This window comes from Trichoplusia ni, chromosome 4, assembly GCF_003590095.1.
Source record: "Trichoplusia ni isolate ovarian cell line Hi5 chromosome 4, tn1, whole genome shotgun sequence".
Classification (NCBI taxonomy): domain Eukaryota; kingdom Metazoa; phylum Arthropoda; class Insecta; order Lepidoptera; family Noctuidae; genus Trichoplusia; species Trichoplusia ni.
The window spans coordinates 3,161,295-3,182,857 of record NC_039481.1 but is presented as its reverse complement, the minus strand read 5'-3'; the positions used below and the strand labels follow the sequence as shown (position 1 = coordinate 3,182,857).

The 21,563-nt window shown below is 35.8% G+C and overlaps 2 protein-coding genes across 2 annotated transcripts in view; one reads left to right on the top strand and one right to left on the bottom strand.

Moving 5' to 3' along the window:
• Nucleotides 1–21,563, bottom strand: part of LOC113492555 (beta-1,4-glucuronyltransferase 1) — a 61,749-nt gene that overhangs the window by 28,339 nt on the left and 11,847 nt on the right. Inside the window, exon 2 of the mRNA XM_026870055.1 lies at nt 2,513–3,271. Coding sequence (XP_026725856.1) covers nt 2,513–3,126 — 614 coding nt within the window. The 5' untranslated portion in view covers nt 3,127–3,271. The remainder of the gene's footprint in view (nt 1–2,512; nt 3,272–21,563) is intronic.
• On the top strand, nt 16,360–21,284 carry LOC113492557. The gene is made up of 2 exons (XM_026870056.1): nt 16,360–16,551; nt 16,974–21,284. Exons 1-2 carry the CDS (start codon nt 16,362–16,364, stop codon nt 17,909–17,911), a joined length of 1,128 nt encoding a protein of 375 aa, XP_026725857.1. The 5' UTR covers nt 16,360–16,361; the 3' UTR covers nt 17,912–21,284.

The window sequence follows — 21,563 nt, the reverse complement described above, 5'->3', positions numbered from 1 at the left end:
TTAAAAGTGGAAGTGTGATCTTAAGATCATCATTAAAATAATCTTAAGTAGACAGCCCTTGCCGGCGCACGCGCAGCTCAGACGCAATTGTTACTAAATACAATACGCGCAGGGCTGACAGAAAAGTAATAATGCTATATTTAAGCACTTTATCGTGTGAATAATAATAAGAACGAACTTATATATAAGGACTACTTCAAACAAATATAAAAGCAATTTTATTAAGTAACTAGCTGTTGCCCGCGACTTCGTTCCCGTGGGTAGAAGTTATAAGTTATGATTTATACCTGCCCTGTTTTTACACATTTTCCATTGTACCTATCTTCGCTCCGTAATGGTTTATAGCCTAAAGCCTTCCTCGATGAATGGTCTATTCAACATAAAAAGAATTTTTGAATTTGGACCAGTAGTTCCTGAGATTAGCGCGTTGAAACAAACAAACAAACTCTTCAGCTTTATATATTAGTATAGATAGATGTATTTATATTCATATTTCAAGAAGAAAGAAGATGTAATAGAAGACTGGGTTTGGTAGCACTTATTTAATATTACGTATTCACCCTTAGCCCACAATAATGTGTTTATAGCGCTGCTAATTACACGTCAAAGCAATTGCATTGGGATTTGCAACTCCTGTCACATTTAATGTATGATTCGATTATAAACTAGATGTCCAGTCATAAAATTACTCACTAGTTAATAAGGCCTCAAAGGATTTCTTAGTTTATAATGTACGACTACGCTCGCAATAAATGAAAAACGATCCCACGGGGATATAAAATCTTCTAAGTTCTAATTCAGGTTTTAAACTATCTATTTACTAAACATCGTCCAAATCCCTTCAGTGTATTTTGGATAAAAAAGTAACTTACAAAGGTTCGCGTTTATAATATTTGTAGGATTCGATTGGCACATTCAAATCATTGCAGCAAAACTTGATAATTATGCTCCATTATGCTTGCTGTATATGTAGGCTTTAGATAAACATATTATATTGTAATATTATGATGAAATAGTTATAATGACTTATAAATATCTAAATTTTGACATACATGTGAGTACAATAATGTGTATGGTAATGGCCGACGCCATTTTGCAATTCCCTTTTTAGAGGACAAATGTTGCCACTTAAATCGGATTAAAATATTTATTGGATTGTTTTCTGAACGAACTGTTTGGTTATGTTTTACCCTAAAAAGGCATATATATCAAATTGAAAAATAATACATTATCTCACTATACAGCCGTATTTTTATAGGGTTTAATTTTAGCCGTATTAACTAAATCCGTAAGCCGATCTGTATGTACATCTATTTTAATCCAAAATAGAGGAGTTTTATAAATATGTTTTGAATTAATCTTGCTATGCTCATAAAGGTCCATTTTAATTAGTTTTCTTGTAAATGCTTTATTGTTTATTATAAAAAAACGAAGCAGACAAAACATAAAAACCTAGTAATCTCTATAACGTAATGCATGAACCTTTTTCTGCAGGTGAAAGAAGTAACTTACTTTCGTCATTTCTTACATTCTATTATGAACATTATGGCTTTAGAAATAGGTATTACATTGCAACGTTGGTTAAAGTTACAATACTGCATCTATAACAAGAACTTACTACAGAAATAAAAATGTCTAGTCAAATAAAACCGTGGGAACGAGCACTTTATGGTGGAATTGACTTCAATTTTATTTCTTAAGCTGCATTTCTATGACAAAAGAAAAGCTTTAAAATGAATACTGAACATGGAACATCCTGCTTTTGTGGATTTAAAACGTCAAGTACAATTGTTAATCGGTTTTAAAAATCTATTTAACGAGTTACATTTATTATTGTAAAGGATATCCTATGCTATGTCACTGCGATACTCATAACAGATTAAACGAAAGAATAACTCGAACACATTATGATGAAATAATCGTAATCGCCTGCCATTTACATTGAAATGTATTATTATCATTACTGAAGTATTATTTCATTGGTACGCAGCATCTACTCTAGAACCGGTCCGCTTAGCTCTATAATTATGTATCAAACCTTTTAGATGATAAAAAGATAACAAAAGCTTGCTAGTGCGCCATACTTTTTTATTTATGACCTTGATTTAAAATTTCGAATGTACTGTTAATTGACTCACCATTGGAACACCTTCTATAGACCGTCAGTCTTATTGACGCTTTACATTTCATCAATAGGAATCAATATACTACGTTTTCACTAGATGCTAACAAACATACCTTAATTATATTTGAATGCATTTGATTTAAGAATGTTGCTGGTCAATGCACCAAAAAACAAAAGAGAGTTGGAGCATTGTTGTTACTAATTTAATTCGAGTATTGTTTGTGTTTTACGGCAAAGCTGTGACGCGAGCCGTTGTCAAAGAAATCGTGAGTGACAAGAATGTGACGACAGCTCTAATTGTAGCTTACATTGTGTATAATAGGATGATACAATACAGCGCAACGCTGTGTAATTTTAGACTTAACAGCTAGATTAAATATAACTCACCGTTCAACTAGAGGAAGCACGTTGTCGAAGTACTCGAAGCCGGAGTGCGTGGTGTACGTGATGGTCTCGTGGCACAGCACCGAGCCGTGCTCCGCGCGGACATAGTTCTGCAGCACCCAGAACTCGCCGCGCTGCGTTGTCTTAGGTAAAAAGTCTCTTTCATTGCAAGCGAGCAATGACCGAAGACGCGCCAGAGTAGCTTCGGATAACGCGTTCTCGTCCACGATATCGAGTGTTTCGTTAATAAGATTAGGTTCCGATGGCACAGCACTCACTTTTTTATCAATATCTGACACGGTACTAGACGCGGTCTTGTTCACTGAGGGCACCGTCGAAGGTATCGACTTCTGGGAAGTCGATTCCTCCAAGTTCCTCACACTGGACTCTGCTAGCCTTATTTCCGATTCATTTCGGAATTCTTCTTTTAGGTATCTGGCTTCAGCGGTTCTCTCCGCGCCTTCGGATGTGATCGGCACCCACTCGACCCCCGAGGCGCCGTTTCCAGAGTAATGCATCGCCGCGTATAGGAATACGGCGATGTTGAACACGATGCTCACTCTAAATATTAAATTACGGCGATTACCCAACATTATTACAAATTTAGGCACTTGCATTTTTATTAGAACTAGTTTTAAGTTAGTTTATAATCTTCGTCGCCGTCCTCTAGGACGCAGTTTCCTATAGAATCCTGTTCGTGCCAGCATCACAAGTTATTGTGTCATCTGCACGCGTGTGGAGCTGGGACCCTGAGCGCTGCCCCTGGAACAACACAAAACGTTTAATGTCGAGCATCTAGGTATACTTATTTCGTGGCGTTTTATGTACGAAGAATGTGTTCTCTAAACACAGGTAAAGGAAGTTGAATAACTTACACTTATCTGTTGTAATTTTCTCAAATGCGACCGAGTTGATACCTAATCAAAGTTATAGCTGTAATATTATAATTCAAAAGTCTATTAAAGAAAGCACTTATTTAACATATTCCATCGTCTATTTCTCTATTAAATTTTCATGTTTATCGTAAACTTTGACGACGGACATTTTACGATGCAAGTTAAATTATATTCAAAGCTAAAGTTTAAAATACAGTCCTTTCTTGATTGCTTTTCAAATTAAAACGTGTAAAGGATGTTGCGAATTGCGTGGTTTATTTATGACAAAAGGATGGGAAGATAAGTGAGGCATTTCTAAACAATTTGAAATGAACACGTTCCTTTTATGGTCTCAAATAATTAACGTAAAATGAAGTGAATTTCAAATAAGATATATTATTGAATCGCATTTTTATTTTAGGCGTATATCTCTGTAAACTAGCAGCAAATTAATTTAGTAATAACATACAAATAACATATTCATTTAATGTATTGCTAAATCTAGATTTTTTATCGCGCTAATTAAGCAACGAACTCACTTAAACTAAGTTTTATTAAAGCTTTTAATTAGCTAAGTGTGTTCTGATTACACTTTATCTGTTCCCGATCGTCGTTATTCAGATCGCTATCTGCCTACTGTGGGGTAGATTAATGATTCTATTTTAATGCACCTGACGGGATAGACGTCACCTACCACTAGCTATTAAAGTTCCTTTTGTAGAAGAGGGACAGCGCAATAGACGGAATATAGCTGCATCTCTTTTCCACAAAGACTTTGTCATGCTTCAAGAGCTTGTATGAGCTTGATTTTCCTCTGAGATTAGTAAAAAAAGTGAGACAGCACTCTACACCAGCCTAGAGCAGTGTCTCGCTCGCACAATAAACTTAAAACAAGCTTTTAATATGTTTCCGAAGCCTAGCAATCAGCAAGTAGTAAACAAGATTTATCTAAAATCCTAACGTTTTAGTTATGCCTCGCGGCAGCTTTAAGATGTAAGCGGTGCTCAGAAAATCTAATTAGCTAGACTAATTAGTATTTTATAGTAAAGCAGATTTAATCTTGGTTCACGTCTGGGTTTGACGGTAATGAGATTAGTTGCAACGTGATTGCTTAATAAATCGAAATTACTTTATAAACCGGATCAATAAAAGTTGTGTAGGAAATTCGTCTTGGAAAAAATACGGAATAAACTGTTTTTATAACCATTGATGACAGCCAGTGGCTTGGCCGTTTTGTATATATGTGGTCAAGTTGAGAGTACTGAACAAAGGTCGATAAATAAGGAGGTTGGGTACTGAAACTGAGGATCCTGACAATCATTCTAAAGGGTGGTAAAAATAAGAGCTGGTACCCACAAATCTATTTGTCACCTAACAAGTTTCAACTGTAACTTCTTTCAAACTTCGGTTGATCAGGATTGTCATAGCTTTATCGTTCATGAACAATTCAAGTGCTGTTTTTTGTAGTTTGACTTTTATATATCTATATGTTCAACAGTCATATTGCCAGATGCAAATCATGCAACAAGATACAATTATTATTGAACATAGCAGTCATACAGAGTCGAAACCCATTGTTATGTCTCGACGTGACGTTCCCAGACTTCATATTATTTAAAACAATCCCACTTATAATTCTATTAATCTCACGTGTTACACGATATATTATGAGATTGTTAATTGATAATCATTTCCTTAAAATCATTGAATGGAAACCATACTTCTTTACAAGTTATTAAAGATAATATGAGTTTTTGCTTATTCAGCTTGATACCAAATTGAAAATAAAGAAATTCAAATACCTTATCAATACTTGTGTTTGCAAAATGCCAACGAATATTACAGTGGATCCAAGTCCTAATGTGACCTTTACGAGTGCGCAATCAACGAGGAAGAAAGAACATTTTGAAACAACTCTATAAAAAGATGTTATACACAGTTGAAGAGAAACGTAGTGAAAAATGACTGCGCCCTTTCTTTGGCCTTGATTAGTCTTCAACAATATAAATAAGTGGTGTTACTACGACCGTGAGGGAGTGCCTTCCCTACGTAGCTACGGTACAATCAGCAGCAACATGATCATTATCATATTGCTATGCTGCTGCTTCTAAGTGGATTGTTTTAAGGTTAGTGTTGGGACATGATCCATAATATTTTTTTCTATAGATTTTTGAAGTTATACTAAGCACAAACTTCGACTGATTAACCGGACTCTATGGAAAACAATTTCGATTCAACGTCAGAATTACATATAACTATATTAAAAACTTGTTGTTTACCAACATTAAATATATTAGAATTTTTGGTTCTTGCATATTTATGTATGTTCGTCTTTTGTTGCGGACTGTACCACGTACCCAGCAATGTAAATGATCCGTATTATTTGGCGCTTTTTATCGACTCGAAAAAGGCACGCAAACCGCCTATGAATAATGAAAATGTCTCAAAGCGTCTGTTATGGTAAAATAGTCCGTAGAAGACATCAACCATCGTTAGTGTTCAAGGGCTTGGTAATGATTTATTACCTAATAGGTCTTGCTGGGCCTTCGTGGAAACCTAACATTTCAAAATAGCGAACGATTTTTGGTCTTTTGTTGTATTGAATCGTTTTTGGAGTACAATAGACGACGCGAAAAATAAACAGAAAAATATTTTTATTGTTTGTTACAATATCAATTATTTTGATAGCCAAAATCGACCTTGGCGTCAGTCTAATAGCATCGACCCGTAACACTACAAACTATTACAGTTATTAGATTAGGTAGACGACCACCGGTCCACTTCACCTATTAATACTCTGTGAATGGGTGTTATTGTGGTTTTATTTCATATCTCTGTAATACCTACCTCTATCTAAGATCTGTTTGTGAGAAAAAAACAAAATTCAATTAATGAGACAAGAGTTACTGGGAAATAAATACGCGAATGCTTGCAGCGAAAACATGTACGATTCATGAGAAAAATGAACTTAATTGGTAAACTGTGCTGTTTAAATACCACACATTCCCGCGAAGTCGACGAATACTAAAAATTATCTAATGCCCAACGTTTCCTGAGTTAGAAATAGTACTAATAGGCAGTCAAGTGCGCAAATAGTTCGTGTACATACCATCTCTTACTTTGTCACGACACAATGGCTCGTAAGTTCTTATGGCAACCAGGAATTCACCTACAGTGATTTTAACTATTCAGTTTCCCTCAGCTATGCAAATATGTAAGGGTTTGCGGTTTGACGTGTGGACATCCATCACCTATGGAGTTACGAGAGCTTTGCATGTGTGCGTCGGTCACGAAAGAACTCCATCAAATGTAACCTTCAGAGTCTGCATGTTTGTAGTATGTGTGAGTGTTACTCGTACGTCACTTGAGGACTTACCACATTGTTGCTAATAACAGACTTACATTTTTGTTTGTTTCTCTGGGTGTGATAACTCATAAATCTGAAAACCTCGAGCCTAGGCGAGTAGTTAGCGTTTACTTGACTTTTAGAATAAACTTAGATTTATTACGCTTAAAGTCATTTCAAAACTATAAAATGGAACTGCGAAGCTAAGATTCCTGAAACTTGTAAACGACCGTGCCTGTTATGAAAATCGTAGATAAATCTAGCGTCCTTAAACCATAAAAATGGCTGCTAGTTTATGTAATCATAAATTTCTCGATAGTAATCTAAACTATTAAAACCTGCAGCAGGATAACACGGCACATCGCAAATAACAGGTTAATGAGAACATTTGCGTCCGAGCGAGTGAAACATGGCGCCACCTAGCTGAGTGGCCACTGGTAATTAAATAGCCAGCAATACGATAAACTAAACGAAGTACTGGATAGTTAGACTAAATACACGAAAGTACATATAATGCCAACGTTTTAAATAAGATTAATGATTAATATTAATAAATAATATATTAGACAAGTAATATTTTGTGGTCGTGTTTTTTTGCATTATGTGATCAGATAAGAAGGTACCTATTCAATAAGTGCATTGCATTGCATTGAACTAAACAAATCGATTAGTTTTTATTTCTTGCCATATTTTAAGAATAAACGCAATATCAAAACAAAGATTAATTTCAACAACGTTTAGATTTCGTATCGTCCCAAATACATTCGTGAAAATCAATTATATTGTTAACATTCTTCCTAAAAGTATCAAATTATTCTAGAGTCGTTCGTGAAGTAATTATAAAAAGTTATAATTTGTCTTCCAAATGAAAACGGCTTTACTGCGGGCGAAGTGTCGCACGCAACGGCAATTTGGTAGTATTCATTAATAACACAATGATACCCGATAACTAAAACAGTTATACTAAAAACTGTTTTGTTTTAACCGACTAAAAGAACCGAGAAGGTGCTTCCTAAGAAATACATTTAAATAAACGAATACATGTGAATATGAGTCTAATTATGAAATAACCTGATAATCGTGTCAGAAGAGTTAGTCTTACAAATTACCATAGAGCTCTAAATTGATATTCATATATAAAAAAGTTACGTATGATTTGAAATAGAACCTTCAACATTTGACCTTGTTAGCTAGTTATAAACAAATATAATAATTACATAAAAACTTCTTCGTAAAGCCATAAAAGTAAAAAAGCAAATATTGCATAAAAACTCTTTCGTTAAGTCATGTAAGCAATAGTTTATTCATAGCGGACAGTTGCGCAGGCGCAGGGCGTAACATTCAAAGCACAGTGCGACCTTCACGGGCGAAAGTGTTTTACTTTAACGGATTATAATGCCTTTAGTTAAAACCACTGGGTATACGTGGAAAGCATGACAAATGTTCTCTCAACGAACTGCATTGCATTTTTGAATAGGATAATGTTATTGGATGCTACGGAGCTGCGATTTATAGGTTTTAATGTTGACTTGCATTTTAGACTGTAAACTAATAAAATCTTAAATTTAATTCGTGTCAAAGTTGACTGATCCTCATGGAATTTATACCCCATTTATTATAGCCGAAGAAAATACTGGACTCAAAACAATTTCTTTTTAAGTTTTAATTATCGGGCTTTTGATAAACGTTTACATAAGTGACTCTACATGCATGGTTCCTAAGTGTCATACATTCAGACAAGAAACAACATGACTAATAAATAACTACTCTTTTCAAAAAAGGCTTTTGAAAAACTGCTTCTCCACACGCTCTCTTCCCGTTGACTATATTACTGAAATTGTAAATGACGTACTAGAAAGCAATTAAGTAATTACAATGATCAGTGTAATAACTTCTCCCGAAACCTCGCGTAGAAAAACATGTTGGGAAAACCATTCGCCCAGTTCCATAGAACTCTTTTTAGAACATTCATTGAAACATAATTGTAGGTTAGTCATGATTTTCATTCGTAATTACAACTATTATTTTAATATTAGCCAAGTCTGTACAATAAGTGATATGAAACAAAAAAAAAACTCGAACACGCAATCTGGGTAACAGTAAAAATTATTACATAGGTATTCGAAAACAATTCTTATGTGGACCGTGAATAATGTAAATGTTTGTTGTGAATTTGCTAATGGTTTTGATCTACGTATTAATGTACATACCAACTGATAAATATGTATTTACTTACGTCACTCAAGGTTGTATTAATGGAACGAGTGGATTATTAAATGAAATTATAGTTCACCTAGTTTCATGCCCTCGATAGACCGATGGCCTGATTAGAGGTTAAAATACGTATGTAATCTTACTAAGTATATATATAATTATAATTCGACATTCACGAAACTTGATGGATGATGACAGTTGGGAAGTCATTACTGATTGCCATCAAGCTGCAATTTTATGAATACTTTCAAACCACGATGCATATCTTACTGTCTAACAGAACAAACCAATAGATACGATATTTTTGGAAAGTCGTAGACCATTAAGACGATGTAACGCAATATTTATTCTTTAGTCAAGACAATAGTCCTAGGGGTACTGTGTTGCCCAGGTAACTGGGTTGAGGATGTCAGATATGCAGTCGCTCTTTGTAAAACACTGATACTTAGCTGAATCCGCTTAGATTGGAAGCCAACCCTAATATAGTTGGGAAAAAGGCTTCGACGATGGACTACGGGATGAAACAACAAGTATCTATATTTTTATTATTATTTAATCGTCGCTTACGAAGCCTACAGTAATACATCTATCAGTTAAGATAAAATCATGTCATCCTATGAATAACCACCTTTATTCTTCTTTATTTGGTCACAATCGCAGCTCTGAACGGTTACAGTTAAAAATACCATAAATAAAAACACATTTTAATTAATTGAGTCTGCATAGTAGATTGTTAATTGCAATTTATTATGATAGTATAAAAGAGTGCTACGCTCTCGCGCTGTGATTGTGTTTTTCCTGATGTTTATAACATTTTAATAATAATGTTTGCGTAAGTTATTCGCGTTCATTGATCACGATTTTCTAATCAAGTAAAATTAATGTCGTGACGATGATTTGTTAGTATGTAAGACTAATGTTATAGTATGTTTTGGTGTAATCTAATATCATTTAAAGCTTAAAATGTTGATGATTTTATACGAGACTAGCTTTTGCCCGCCTGCTTCAAATCTAAAATGATCCCACGGAACATAAAATGGGGATAAAAACTATCCTATCTGTTATCTTGGTTATAAACTATCGGTGTACCAAGTTTCGTCTAAATCCGTTCAGTGGTTTTTGCGGTATTGCGATAGTAGCACTCTACTCTTAGCGTAAAATGATAACATGACTCCTTAGGAGGAGTACGCTTCTTATACTAATATTTTAATATAAACAAACAATTTTATTCCCCTTGTGCTTTCAATATATATGCAAAGATGATTATCCTAAGACTATTTGTTAGCGTTTCATAAATACAAAGTACATACTTAACTTTGACACGATTCTCATACCGCCATCGATTTTTAGTACTCGTAAGTTTGAGCTTAACGTAGGTAAACTAACGTGACCTACTTGTGTCAATTGTTTTCTGAACAATATGCAGTTAACTTTGATGAAAGTCCTAGTTTTATGAATACAAGTTTTTATTCATTTTTGACACGTATTTGGGCACTTGAAATTATATTTCCCTTTTTATTTTATTTTTCTTTTGAAGAAAGTATTAGCGTATTGAATCCATCGAATTCTATTCAAGCCTCTTACAATAGCCATTTATGTGGTGACCTATAAGCAAAGGAGAAGGAGAAAGGAATGCTATGAAAAAATATTTAGCAACTATTGACGGACAAGGATGACGATTGGGAATCGCGTCAAACAAATAATTTAAAAAATATTAGACTCGTGTTTTTGGTCTTATCTGGCAATAAAAGTAACAAAGAAAAAAAATTGCATTAAAATTCAGGGGAAGGGACTTGTGACGAAAAGGACTGCGCAAAATGTATACCCAAAAGTGACGTCACGCGAAAAATTCATCAACTGTAATTTGATCAATATATGTTTGCGGGACAAACGAAAAAATCAAGAAGTATCAATTATTAAACCTCAGCGGGGACATTGAAATAACAATCATCTATTTTTCATTTTCACATTGACAAACACGCTAACATTATACCCATATTGTTGATTCAGTTCATCACAAACAAGTTTCATATAAAACGGATTCAGTCTATTTGTTTTACCAATTCGCTCTATTTGGCTTGCCTACACTTTTTATCAGTTACGTTTGCGTGAAAGTGATAATTTTCACAAGATATTATGTGGAAAATGTCACGTAATATATCTGGTTTAAGTGTCAATTGTGGCCCCGTACAATGCAAAAGTTTACATAGTATCTTTCTTCGTATAATATACGGACAAGTACAATAATGAGTAGTTTTTATTTTATCTGCCTATATGTACGTTTGATTGCAAAGTGAACACAGCAGTATTGGTTTGTAATTTTAATTTTAAAATTTCTCTACTCTTTATAAGACAAACACTTATGTAATTCAAAAACTCTGTTTCCAAGTTCAAGTGATTTTGTGAGCCTATTTAAATTGATTATTAAATTCACACCTGGAGAACCCGTTTGTTACTATAATTTTATTTGTATTTAAATTAAAACTGAGATTCGAATGTCGATAGCAATTAGTTTCATAAATTGAACAGCGTCGGATAAATCATCGTGCGTCAGATAAAAATGTCCCGATAAGGCTGTCCTATTCCCAAGAGCAACCTCCACGGGTTCACTAAACGATCTATCTTTAGCCTTTCGTCTGTAAAAAGGCATTTCACGCCTATCTATTATAGGAATAGAAATCGATAGTCATTTTTTACCCAAACCTGTTTAACATTCCAAGCCAATAGTGGTAAAGTACAACCGGTTCTTAAATTGCATAGTTCGTCAATACCTCTTGAGTTATTATACACACGATGTTAAATGAATTTATGGGAACATGACAATATTAATTGGCCTTGAATCGATGTAATTATCCCTTGTTTATTATAAAATAATAAGGCTATCTTTATCTTAATGAAAACTCGACATAGCTATCATTTTATGTTCGGCTGTTAAGGTTGTTTTGCTATTTTTTGTATTAAACTGGATGGATAAATTATGCTAGACAGAGGCTTTTGTAATAAAGTCCGTGACTGGTGTTAATTATATATTATTTATTAACTCAGTTACTGCATATAACTGAGCTAGACACGGCCAAATATCACCTTTTATTTGACCAATCTCTAGAGCAATTACAGCAGTTGATTTTTTTGCTCCTGCCTGTATATATACGAGCTCACAGCAGCCCCAATAATATAGATATCCACGAGCGTCATCGCCGCCTTATCCGGCCACTTAACATGAATGACTGGCAGACACCAGCAGTGCTTATAGTTCTCGGCACATCGACGGTAGCGCTTCATTAACAGGAAGTAGCCGGCATGGCGCGCATACGCAATCGACTACTCCGAACTCGAAGCAACGAGTCACGATATGCAAATAGCATTGCTAGATCTCAAACGCTGTGTGAAAGAAGCAGACGTATGCCATTAATAATCTAGTAGGCTAATGAAATGTGTTCGAGGAAATTCGGACTATCGGCCATATTTACTTTCAAAGATCTACATATCGAGAGAAATCAAAACATTTCTAGTGTTGTGGATCAAAATTAAACATCTTACTAGACATTGTTAGTTTTTTTTAAACATCCTCTGTTTTAAATAGGTCGACGAATTCGATACAGATTGAATAACTTCGATCAGTGGATGGGTTTTTTCATTCAAAACTAATTCAGGTACCGTACCACGTTATTGTATTTTTTGGTTCTTTCTTTAATATCCAGTTAAAATACTCGGTACGACCTGAATTGGGTATTATGCTTCCAGTCATGGGATCGCGGAAGAAACTTTTTTCTGTATGTTCGTTACAACAATTAACCTTTCCATCGTCGATATGGTTCCATGAACTCAAAACAAAAAATAAGTCTTCGCATTTAAATGTTACTGTTCCTTTAAATGCTGTAATTTGCAAATTGAAGGCCTTTGTTTGAACAAGAGCCGTTAGTTTTAATAATACAACTGTTATGTCTTCTGCGACACCTAATGACAGAGTGCGAAATTCGAATGGAACTACGAGGTTATAAATTAAAAAATGATTATTATCTTTATCTGAACGAAGAATGTATTTGCGACTATGAATGGCACTGTGGGAATAAGAAACCTGAGTCACGTCACAAGGACAATTCTATTGTGGATAGGATGTGTTCAGTTGACGAGTAATGCGGTACTTTTCTATGTTAATATGGTAAGAGGAATTCGCCCGACTGTGCACCGTTTTAGATCGAACTTACAATTCTATTGAAGTGATTACTATGTTGACAATGGTGTAGGTCGTGGACAGTTCTATTCGTTTTATTGATCTTACGTATTTTATTACACTTGAATAGTGTTTTTTATTCTCACGTTTTATATCAAGCCATTTCATAATAGTCGCTCATGACTGTTCCCTCATAGAGTTGTCTTATTTCTTTTCCTTTAACTAAGTAGTGGACATTTATAATAATATATCCGACATGTGAACATACTGTTACTTGTAATCTTTAAAAACACATTTTGTGTTAGTTAATTACCTGTCTTAAGTAGTAAGAGCTAAGTAAGCTAACTAGGAAACGAGTACGTGTAGTGGTAATACATGATGCCGTCTGGTGAGTGCTCATGTAACGTGTGTGGGCTACTTGTCGTCATTACTTCCAATATAAGTTTCCTACTTATACATGGAAGAAATTGTTTCTAGATATTTCCATCGAAAAAAGTTGCTTGTGCAGCTACAGCGATGTATGCAACACTAATTCTAACATTCGAACAGATTCCACCAACGATAAATTGCAACGAGGCGATAAAACAAAAAGTAACTGGCAAGCAGTTTATTTGAATAAATATTCCATATTTAAAAAAGGAAGTCACACTGACTTAAGAATGGGCAGAAGCAAATTAACTTTACTCAAAACAAATGACGATCCCATTTGCACAAATAACGTATATCTCCCAGCGACAAGGCTACAGAATGGAATTGAGATGCTAATTGGACACGCTCGATTATTCATTGACAAATATGAAGCGTAATAACTGTACCGAGTCTTGTTTAATATGTTGATCCCACAGTTGCATAAATCACACGAATGCTATAGGTCAAAGACCTAAAACTGTCGTTCCGAGACTTGCGAATGTTTTATCTTTGAAATCGAATGCTGTATCCGATCACGTAGTTGTGCGGTCGTAAAGAACTATCGGCCAATACCGGGCTTTCTTCAATAAGGCTACTGGGTCCTAGACTATTGAATCAATATTATATATTATTACCAATGTAATTTTGTTTCGGGTCACGCACGCGATCTTCTATTCATTGTCATCATTAATAAAACATCTCCATCCAAAATTTGAGAATTAGGTTGAGATTAAAACAACATACATGATTTGCACACTACTCAAGACAGGAATTTCTTTAAGAGCGTCTTGAATGTTGAAATGTCTTTGCTTAGAAACTGAGCGGTCGTTACTAACCTCAAGAGCTCTTTGTGCAAGTGCGAAGTGAGAGTAATAAACAAAGCTATGTGCATCAACAGAAGCCAAGGTTTGCTAACCGCGAGCATCGTGAACCAGCCTTGTCATTTAATTTGCGAAACACACAATTTATAAAACTAATTCGAAACAAATTGTTGTCTTTCACCGCAACCGCGACGAACCTGTAACTTATATAGCTGGGAAGGCAAACAACTGTTTACTCTATAGGGTTGCCGTAAATCTAAGCAGCAATCTAGACAACATCAGCGCAATATAAAAAGAAATGAGTACTAGTGGCAAAAGTTTTATAGATGGCCATTTATAAAAAGCTCATATGCCATTATTTAGCCTAATGAATAAATACGAAGCAAACGCTTAATCATTTGGAGATACGAGACACAGCGAAGCTTATCGTGACCTCATATCAACTACCGTATGGTCCCCGCATACGATGCCAGCATCATAAATCGCTACATAAGAGGTTTATAAGGCTGAGATTTTTATATTGAGATCACGTTCAAGTTTTTTACAAGGCTATCAAGGAAAATAAACATAGGAAAGACGATTGCATCGTAAACACTTGACGATCAGCTACCAGAACGAGGATAAAGATCGTTTATATTACTTTATGAGCAAATAAACAAGAATAAAGGCAGAAATTAATTATATTAAAGCCTTAAAGGCATTATACAAGGTGCAACGGGAATCGGAACAACTTTGTAACACCATCAAACTCCGATGTCAATGACACTGTAAATTGTGAGCACCCTCCAACAGGTATGCAGATCCCCAAAATACATTATCTCACAGTGTCTCAGGTAGTATTTATCGGGCCTGATTTATGTTAAATCGTTTCTCAGAAGCTAGCAATTAGGTATTTAAATTCTGAGAGCTTCGGCGATGTAACGAAACCAATACAATGTTATAATACTTCGAATAATAGGGCTACATAAGGCACGCAATTGATAAGTGGGCGTTAACTAGCTACTGGATAATTCGATACATTAGTACGCGACAGTACTCATAACGGCGCGCGCGTGTCAGTAAAAGGTCGCGGCTTGTAATTTGCGCGTGCGCACCCAATTGCCTTAATCCCCCGGTTTGTTTGCTACAATAACGTATTTATCTGTGTTAATAAATGTTTTGATGAAGAGGCATGTTTATTAAAGGGACAGCTTTTATTCCTTGTTAAAGTGATTGTACCTATTTTGAATTCGGATGTTAAACACGGAATTTGGCATTGAGTTTTGAATTAAATTTTGGTAAAAGGCAATTTTTATGATGAAATTGTTTAAAGAGTTATAAAATCCTTTATCTTTTTATTAAGCAAATTAAGTATTAAGGTTGAGTAACAATAAAGTGCTTAAAGGTTGTTCAAGGAAAGAGCAATAAAAAGTTTAAATAAAGCCTTTCGATGCCAAAACCCTGACAGATGACGATTTTGTAAATAGTTTTTTTTTAGCAAACCAATATTATTGTAATCCAATCTGCAAGTTTCCCACAAGTAGGAAGGTACCGTTTCCTTTTATCCAAAAACGTTGTTGACGAATAATCTGATATGCTTACGGTATTCCAAATTACACTTACCGACAAATTATTTAAGAATGCAGGAACACAACAGCTTAAGGAAAATACGTGTTTTTCGGAACCCGTTAACTTTAAAAGCTCCAAAACTGTACCCGTACCAATATTTATGAATCATTCCGGTTTGCATTGCACTCCTCGACTTAAGCAAACTTTAATTCTCGAAATTATCCTTCAGCTTCGTCTTTCGAGATTAGAAAACACTTGTAGTATCGCATAGCGATCGCCATTCTGCACTATCTTTTAGTTTAGTTTTTTTTTTTTTTTTTTGTAGGTAGGTTGGTAATTTACCCGATCACTCGCCACACTTTAACGATCATTCGCATTTTAGTGCTCTGCCAGACTGCACTCGTCCATATCGCTCGTGTATTGGCTTTGTATCTTTTACTCGGTAATTAATAGATAAGCTTAAACAATGCCAAAAAGGAAAGGAAGTGATCATAATTATGAAGTTTTGTTGAAAAAGTTAAGGAAGATTGAAAATAAAATACGTCAATGTGATGGACAAACAACACGTGCTCGCCGTTCTAGGCGTGTCAGAGTGCTTTCCAGTTCGTCTTCCTCGTCGCGGGAATCACCAGGTCAACAAGTTGATACCGTTAACAGTGAGTACTTTTTTTCTTTCATAACCTTGAATAAGTGAACTATATCCTCGTAAGAATGGTATTGCGGACAGCTTTTGGGGCTGTCTCGTGCCATTTATAGGTATTAGGTATTGCGGGCAGCTTGTGGGGCTGCTCCGTGCCATTTACCTGTAATTTACACGGTGTTGTAGGCAAACTCGTGCCGCTCTTTGTTCGTGTAATACGGTATTGAGGGCAGTTCGTGTGGCTGTTCCTTACCATTTATATAGTGTTGCGGGTAGCTTATATGGGGCTACCTCCTCACTATTGGCATATACTCTAAATGACCTTGAAGTGTAAGCACTTCCTCATGGTTATTTATACATAATGTTGCGGGTAGTTTGAAGGGCTACTTCTTCATTATTCACATTCCATGAATTGATATTCAATTCGTCTGCTTACAGACGAGATTTCTCCATGCCACGCCGAATCGGACTTGGAACCAGCGACGACAGACCAGGGCACGGTGGCAGACCAGGGCACGATGAGTCCGTCAAACATTCCACAAGAAAATGCTCGCCTGGAACCCACCGTATGTTCGGAAGATATCATACCCGAAAATTCCGAAATAGAACTGGATGATGATATACTGCAAATTCTTGGAGTTGATCCCACGCAAGTAATAATTTATGGGAAAGATATACAAAAGGAAGTTGCTGTTCGTTTTGAGCATACAGCAACGGCAGGATTGTCCAAAGATGAGCGTAAAGAAATCAATGAAAAATTTCTTATACCAGGGAACTGTAAGCTTATCGGTGCGCCAGCTTTAAATCTGGAAATCAAAGCCGCTCTTTCTGAGACCATAATAAAACGCGATAAAGCGATAGAAGCAAAACAAAATCTGCTGGCATCAGCAATTTCAGGCCTCGGCGAGGCAATTTCGCTCGTCCTCTCCTCGAAAGAAAAGAACACAGATCTCTTACGTATCCTGATGAACACCGGACGTGCCATGTGTGATTGTCAACATAACGATACTATTGCCAGACGTAACTTTATCCTCTACGCAGTCAAGAAGGATATGAAAGAGTCTCTCATTAATACGAAGATTGACGAATTTCTATTCGGACAGAACCTAACTGATACTCTAAAAGCTGCTAAAGCAATTAACAAATCTGGCGCAGAGTTAAAACCTCCTGCCCCTACACCAAAACCTAGTACAAGTAAACCAAATCCGTCAACTTCAAAAAACTGGAAAGGTTCGTATGCAGCGCGCAAGCCGCCTCCGAAGACGACGAACACAACAGCGCCGGCGGAGGGTCGTCAGACGAGGAGCCAGCACGCGAGCTCCTCGAGACCATACAATCAGCGGCCCTCGCGCAACATGACGCGCAGCCGTCGCTGATGCTGGCGCCTACAACATCATCTCCGGTACAGTACGCTGGGAGACTGGCTCAATTCTATCAACAATGGCTGCTTCTCACTAATGATCCAGTAATTCTTTCATATATTGAAGGATACAAAATCCCTTTTTCACGCCCTGTGTTTCAAAATACTATTCCACCATTAAGAAATTATTCTATCCATGAAAAATCTCAGTTTGAAGAAGCCATAAATGATCTGTCAAAGATTGGTGCTATTTCAAAATGTCAGCCATGTGAGGGTCAATTCATATCTAGTATATTCTTAGTACCAAAACCAAATGGAAAAAGGCGATTCATACTAAATTTAAAGAAATTAAACGAATTTATTGACACAGAACATTTCAAACTTGAAGATTTTCGAACTGCAATAAAATTAGTGTCTAAAGACTGTTTCATGGCAAAAATTGACCTTAAAGATGCTTATTTTATGATCAAAATACATCCAGATTTTAAAAAATACTTGCGCTTTCAGTGGAATCTCCTACTTTATGAGTTTAATGTTTTGCCATTCGGTCTTAGTACAGCCCCATACGTGTTTACCAAAATTATAAAGCCAGTGGCTAGACTTCTTCGCTCCACTGGCTATGTATCAACCGTATATTTGGATGACTGGTTATTGATAGGACAGTCATACAATACATGTCTAAAGAATTTAAATCAAACTAGGTCATTGTTAACCTCGTTAGGTTTTATTTTAAATTACGACAAAAGCATTTTAGTTCCAAGTAAAGACTGCTTATTCCTTGGATATAAAATAGACTCCAAAAAATTCCAAGTCTACTTACCCGAAGAAAAAATTGACCATATTAGTAAACAGATTGATAAGATGTTATCGCTGGAGAGATGTAAGATAAGGGAATTCGCAAGATTTGTAGGTCTGCTTACATCAGCTTGTCCGGCCATTGAATATGGCTGGCTGTACACAAAATTATTTGAAAGAATTAAATACCTCAATTTAAAAACTACTTATGATAATTATGACTGTTACATGAATATTCCCCAATCTTTGTTACCAGATTTGTATTGGTGGAAACATGCTATAAAGCATTCAGTAAATAAGATAAAACATGACAGTTACGACTTGGAGATTTTTTCAGATGCCTCAACTATGGGTTGGGGTGCTGTGCAGGGTTACAATAAGGCTAGCGGTATGTGGAGCGAAAACGAACGGAATATGCACATAAATTATCTTGAAATACTTGCAGCATTTTTTGGGTTAAAAATTTACGCAAAAAGTCTAACTAACTGTCAAATTCTACTAAGAATAGATAACACAACTGCTATCTCTTACATAAACCGCATGGGAGGCATCCAATTCCCACACCTTACAGAGCTAGCCAAGAGGCTTTGGCAGTGGTGTGAAAGCCGTCAGTTGCATGTTTACGCTTCCTACATTAGCTCAGTTGATAATGCGGAAGCAGATGCTGAATCTAGACGCATCCATCCAGATATTGAGTGGGAGTTATCATCCATTGCTTTTCAAAGAATTGCGCAGGCTTTTGGTTATCCAGAGATTGATCTCTTTGCGAGTAGAATGAATAAAAAATGTTGTACTTACGTCTCTTGGCACCGTGATCCGGATGCCTACAAAGTTAATGCCTTCACAATTAATTGGACAAATTTTTATTTTTACGCTTTCCCACCCTTCTCAGTAATACTTAAAACATTACGAAAAATAGTATCAGATAAAGCCAGGGGTATTTTAATTGTTCCCCTGTGGCCCACACAGCCCTGGTACCCTATTTTCAAAAGCCTTGTGATTTCCCAGATTTTATATTTAAAACCGAATGAAAATTTAATAATTTCTCCTCATTCCAGCGGCCGGAATATGCACACTCAAATTACCCTGGCTGCAGCAATATTATCAGGACAGCATTCTTGAAAAGACAGGTCCCATCATCAACATTAAACCTAATGATGAACTCTTTATCACACAGCTCAATTAAACAATATAACGTATACTTAAAGAAATGGCATGATTACTGCATACAAAATAAAGTTGATTTATATTTTGCTACTATCCCCGAAATCTTAAATTTTTTAACAATTCTGTATAATACTGGAGCGCGGTACGGGAGTCTTAATACTTGTCGCTCTGCTTTATCATTGGTTATAGGCGAACATGTAGGATTAGATCAAAATGTTAAACGTTTTTTCAAGGGCATATTTCGATCTCGTCCCCCAATGCCTAAATATGATACGTCTTGGGATCCTTCATTAGTATTAAAATTCCTAGAAGAGCTTTATCCAAATGAAACGTTATCGCTAGAAATGATAACCAAGAAACTAGCTACTCTGTTAACTTTAGTTACTGCACACAGAGTACAAACGTTATCAAAAATAAACATAGATAATATATCACTTTCTGCATCTAGAGCATCTATAAAAATAACAGATCTGATCAAAACCTCACGAATTGGTTCTCCTCAACCAACATTAATCTTACCTTTCTTTGTCCAAAAACCGCAAATATGCCCTGGAAAAACATTACGGGATTATCTATGTAAAACGGCAACCTTACGCGGTGATGTCAAATACCTTTTCATCACTCTTAAAAAACCATATCGTGCCGTATCTAGCCAGACACTAAGCCGCTGGATCCGTGCGACGTTGGGCAATGCTGGCGTACCGGTGGCGACGTTTAGCGTGCACAGCACGCGACACGCCGCCACCTCGTGTGCACATCGCCTCGGTGTGAGCCTGGATGCCATTAGAAGGACGGCTGGCTGGAGCGCCACCTCCAATATTTTTTTCAAGTATTATAATAGACCTCTTGATGCAGGCGATAATGAATCATTTGCTCGTACAATTATTGATAATTTCCAAAACAAAAATTAGAATATACATATTATATGTGTGTTGTGACTATATTATGTTAGTATGAGTAATGATCTACCTCGTAAGTACTCGATTATTCAAATAAAGGATCAGTTGATTTTCAGAGTTATTGTTTATTATTTATGACCTTCAGGTCATGATGATAGAGAGTTACACATACTTATCATATGGTAAGTATGTGTCATGTACAAATAAGCTTAATGCTCATACACCTACTTACCTCTGAAATATTTCACTATTGTCTCTAAATATCTACAAGTGTTTTCTAATCTCGAAAGACGAAGCTGAAGGATAATTAATGATTAAACGAACTTACCTGTAAGTGAAGTTCTATCATAATTATACGAAGCTTCGTCTGAAGAGATTAGAAACCCACCCTATCTTTGTGTTGATGTTTACTAACACCATGAGATCCCTTCCCTAATCGTGAAATATTGGTAAGTATCCTTTCTCTAAACTAAATGATCGTTAAAGTGTGGCGAGTGATCGGGTAAATTACCAACCTACCTACAAAAATAAAAAAAAAAAACTAAACTAAAAGATAGTGCAGAATGGCGATCGCTATGCGATACTACAAGTGTTTTCTAATCTCTTCAGACGAAGCTTCGTATAATTATGATAGAACTTCACTTACAGGTAAGTTCGTTTAATCATTAATTATTTTTGTTTAATAAAAATTGGTAAACTGGATATTTTCTTCATCCAAGGACGCTTTTTACTAGGTAAAGACAAATAGATAAAGACATTACTTATGCTTTCGTGATGGTAGGGGTGTCAAACCCCATTTTTATGTCA

Excerpts from the sequence above, each read along its gene's own strand:
- LOC113492557 (XM_026870056.1), top strand. The coding sequence starts at position 16,362 with ATGCCAAAAAGGAAAGGAAGTGATCATAATTATGAAGTTTTGTTGAAA. Across the intron at positions 16,552-16,973 it reads ACAAGTTGATACCGTTAACA|ACGAGATTTCTCCATGCCAC; the intron begins GTGAGTACTTTT and ends GTCTGCTTACAG.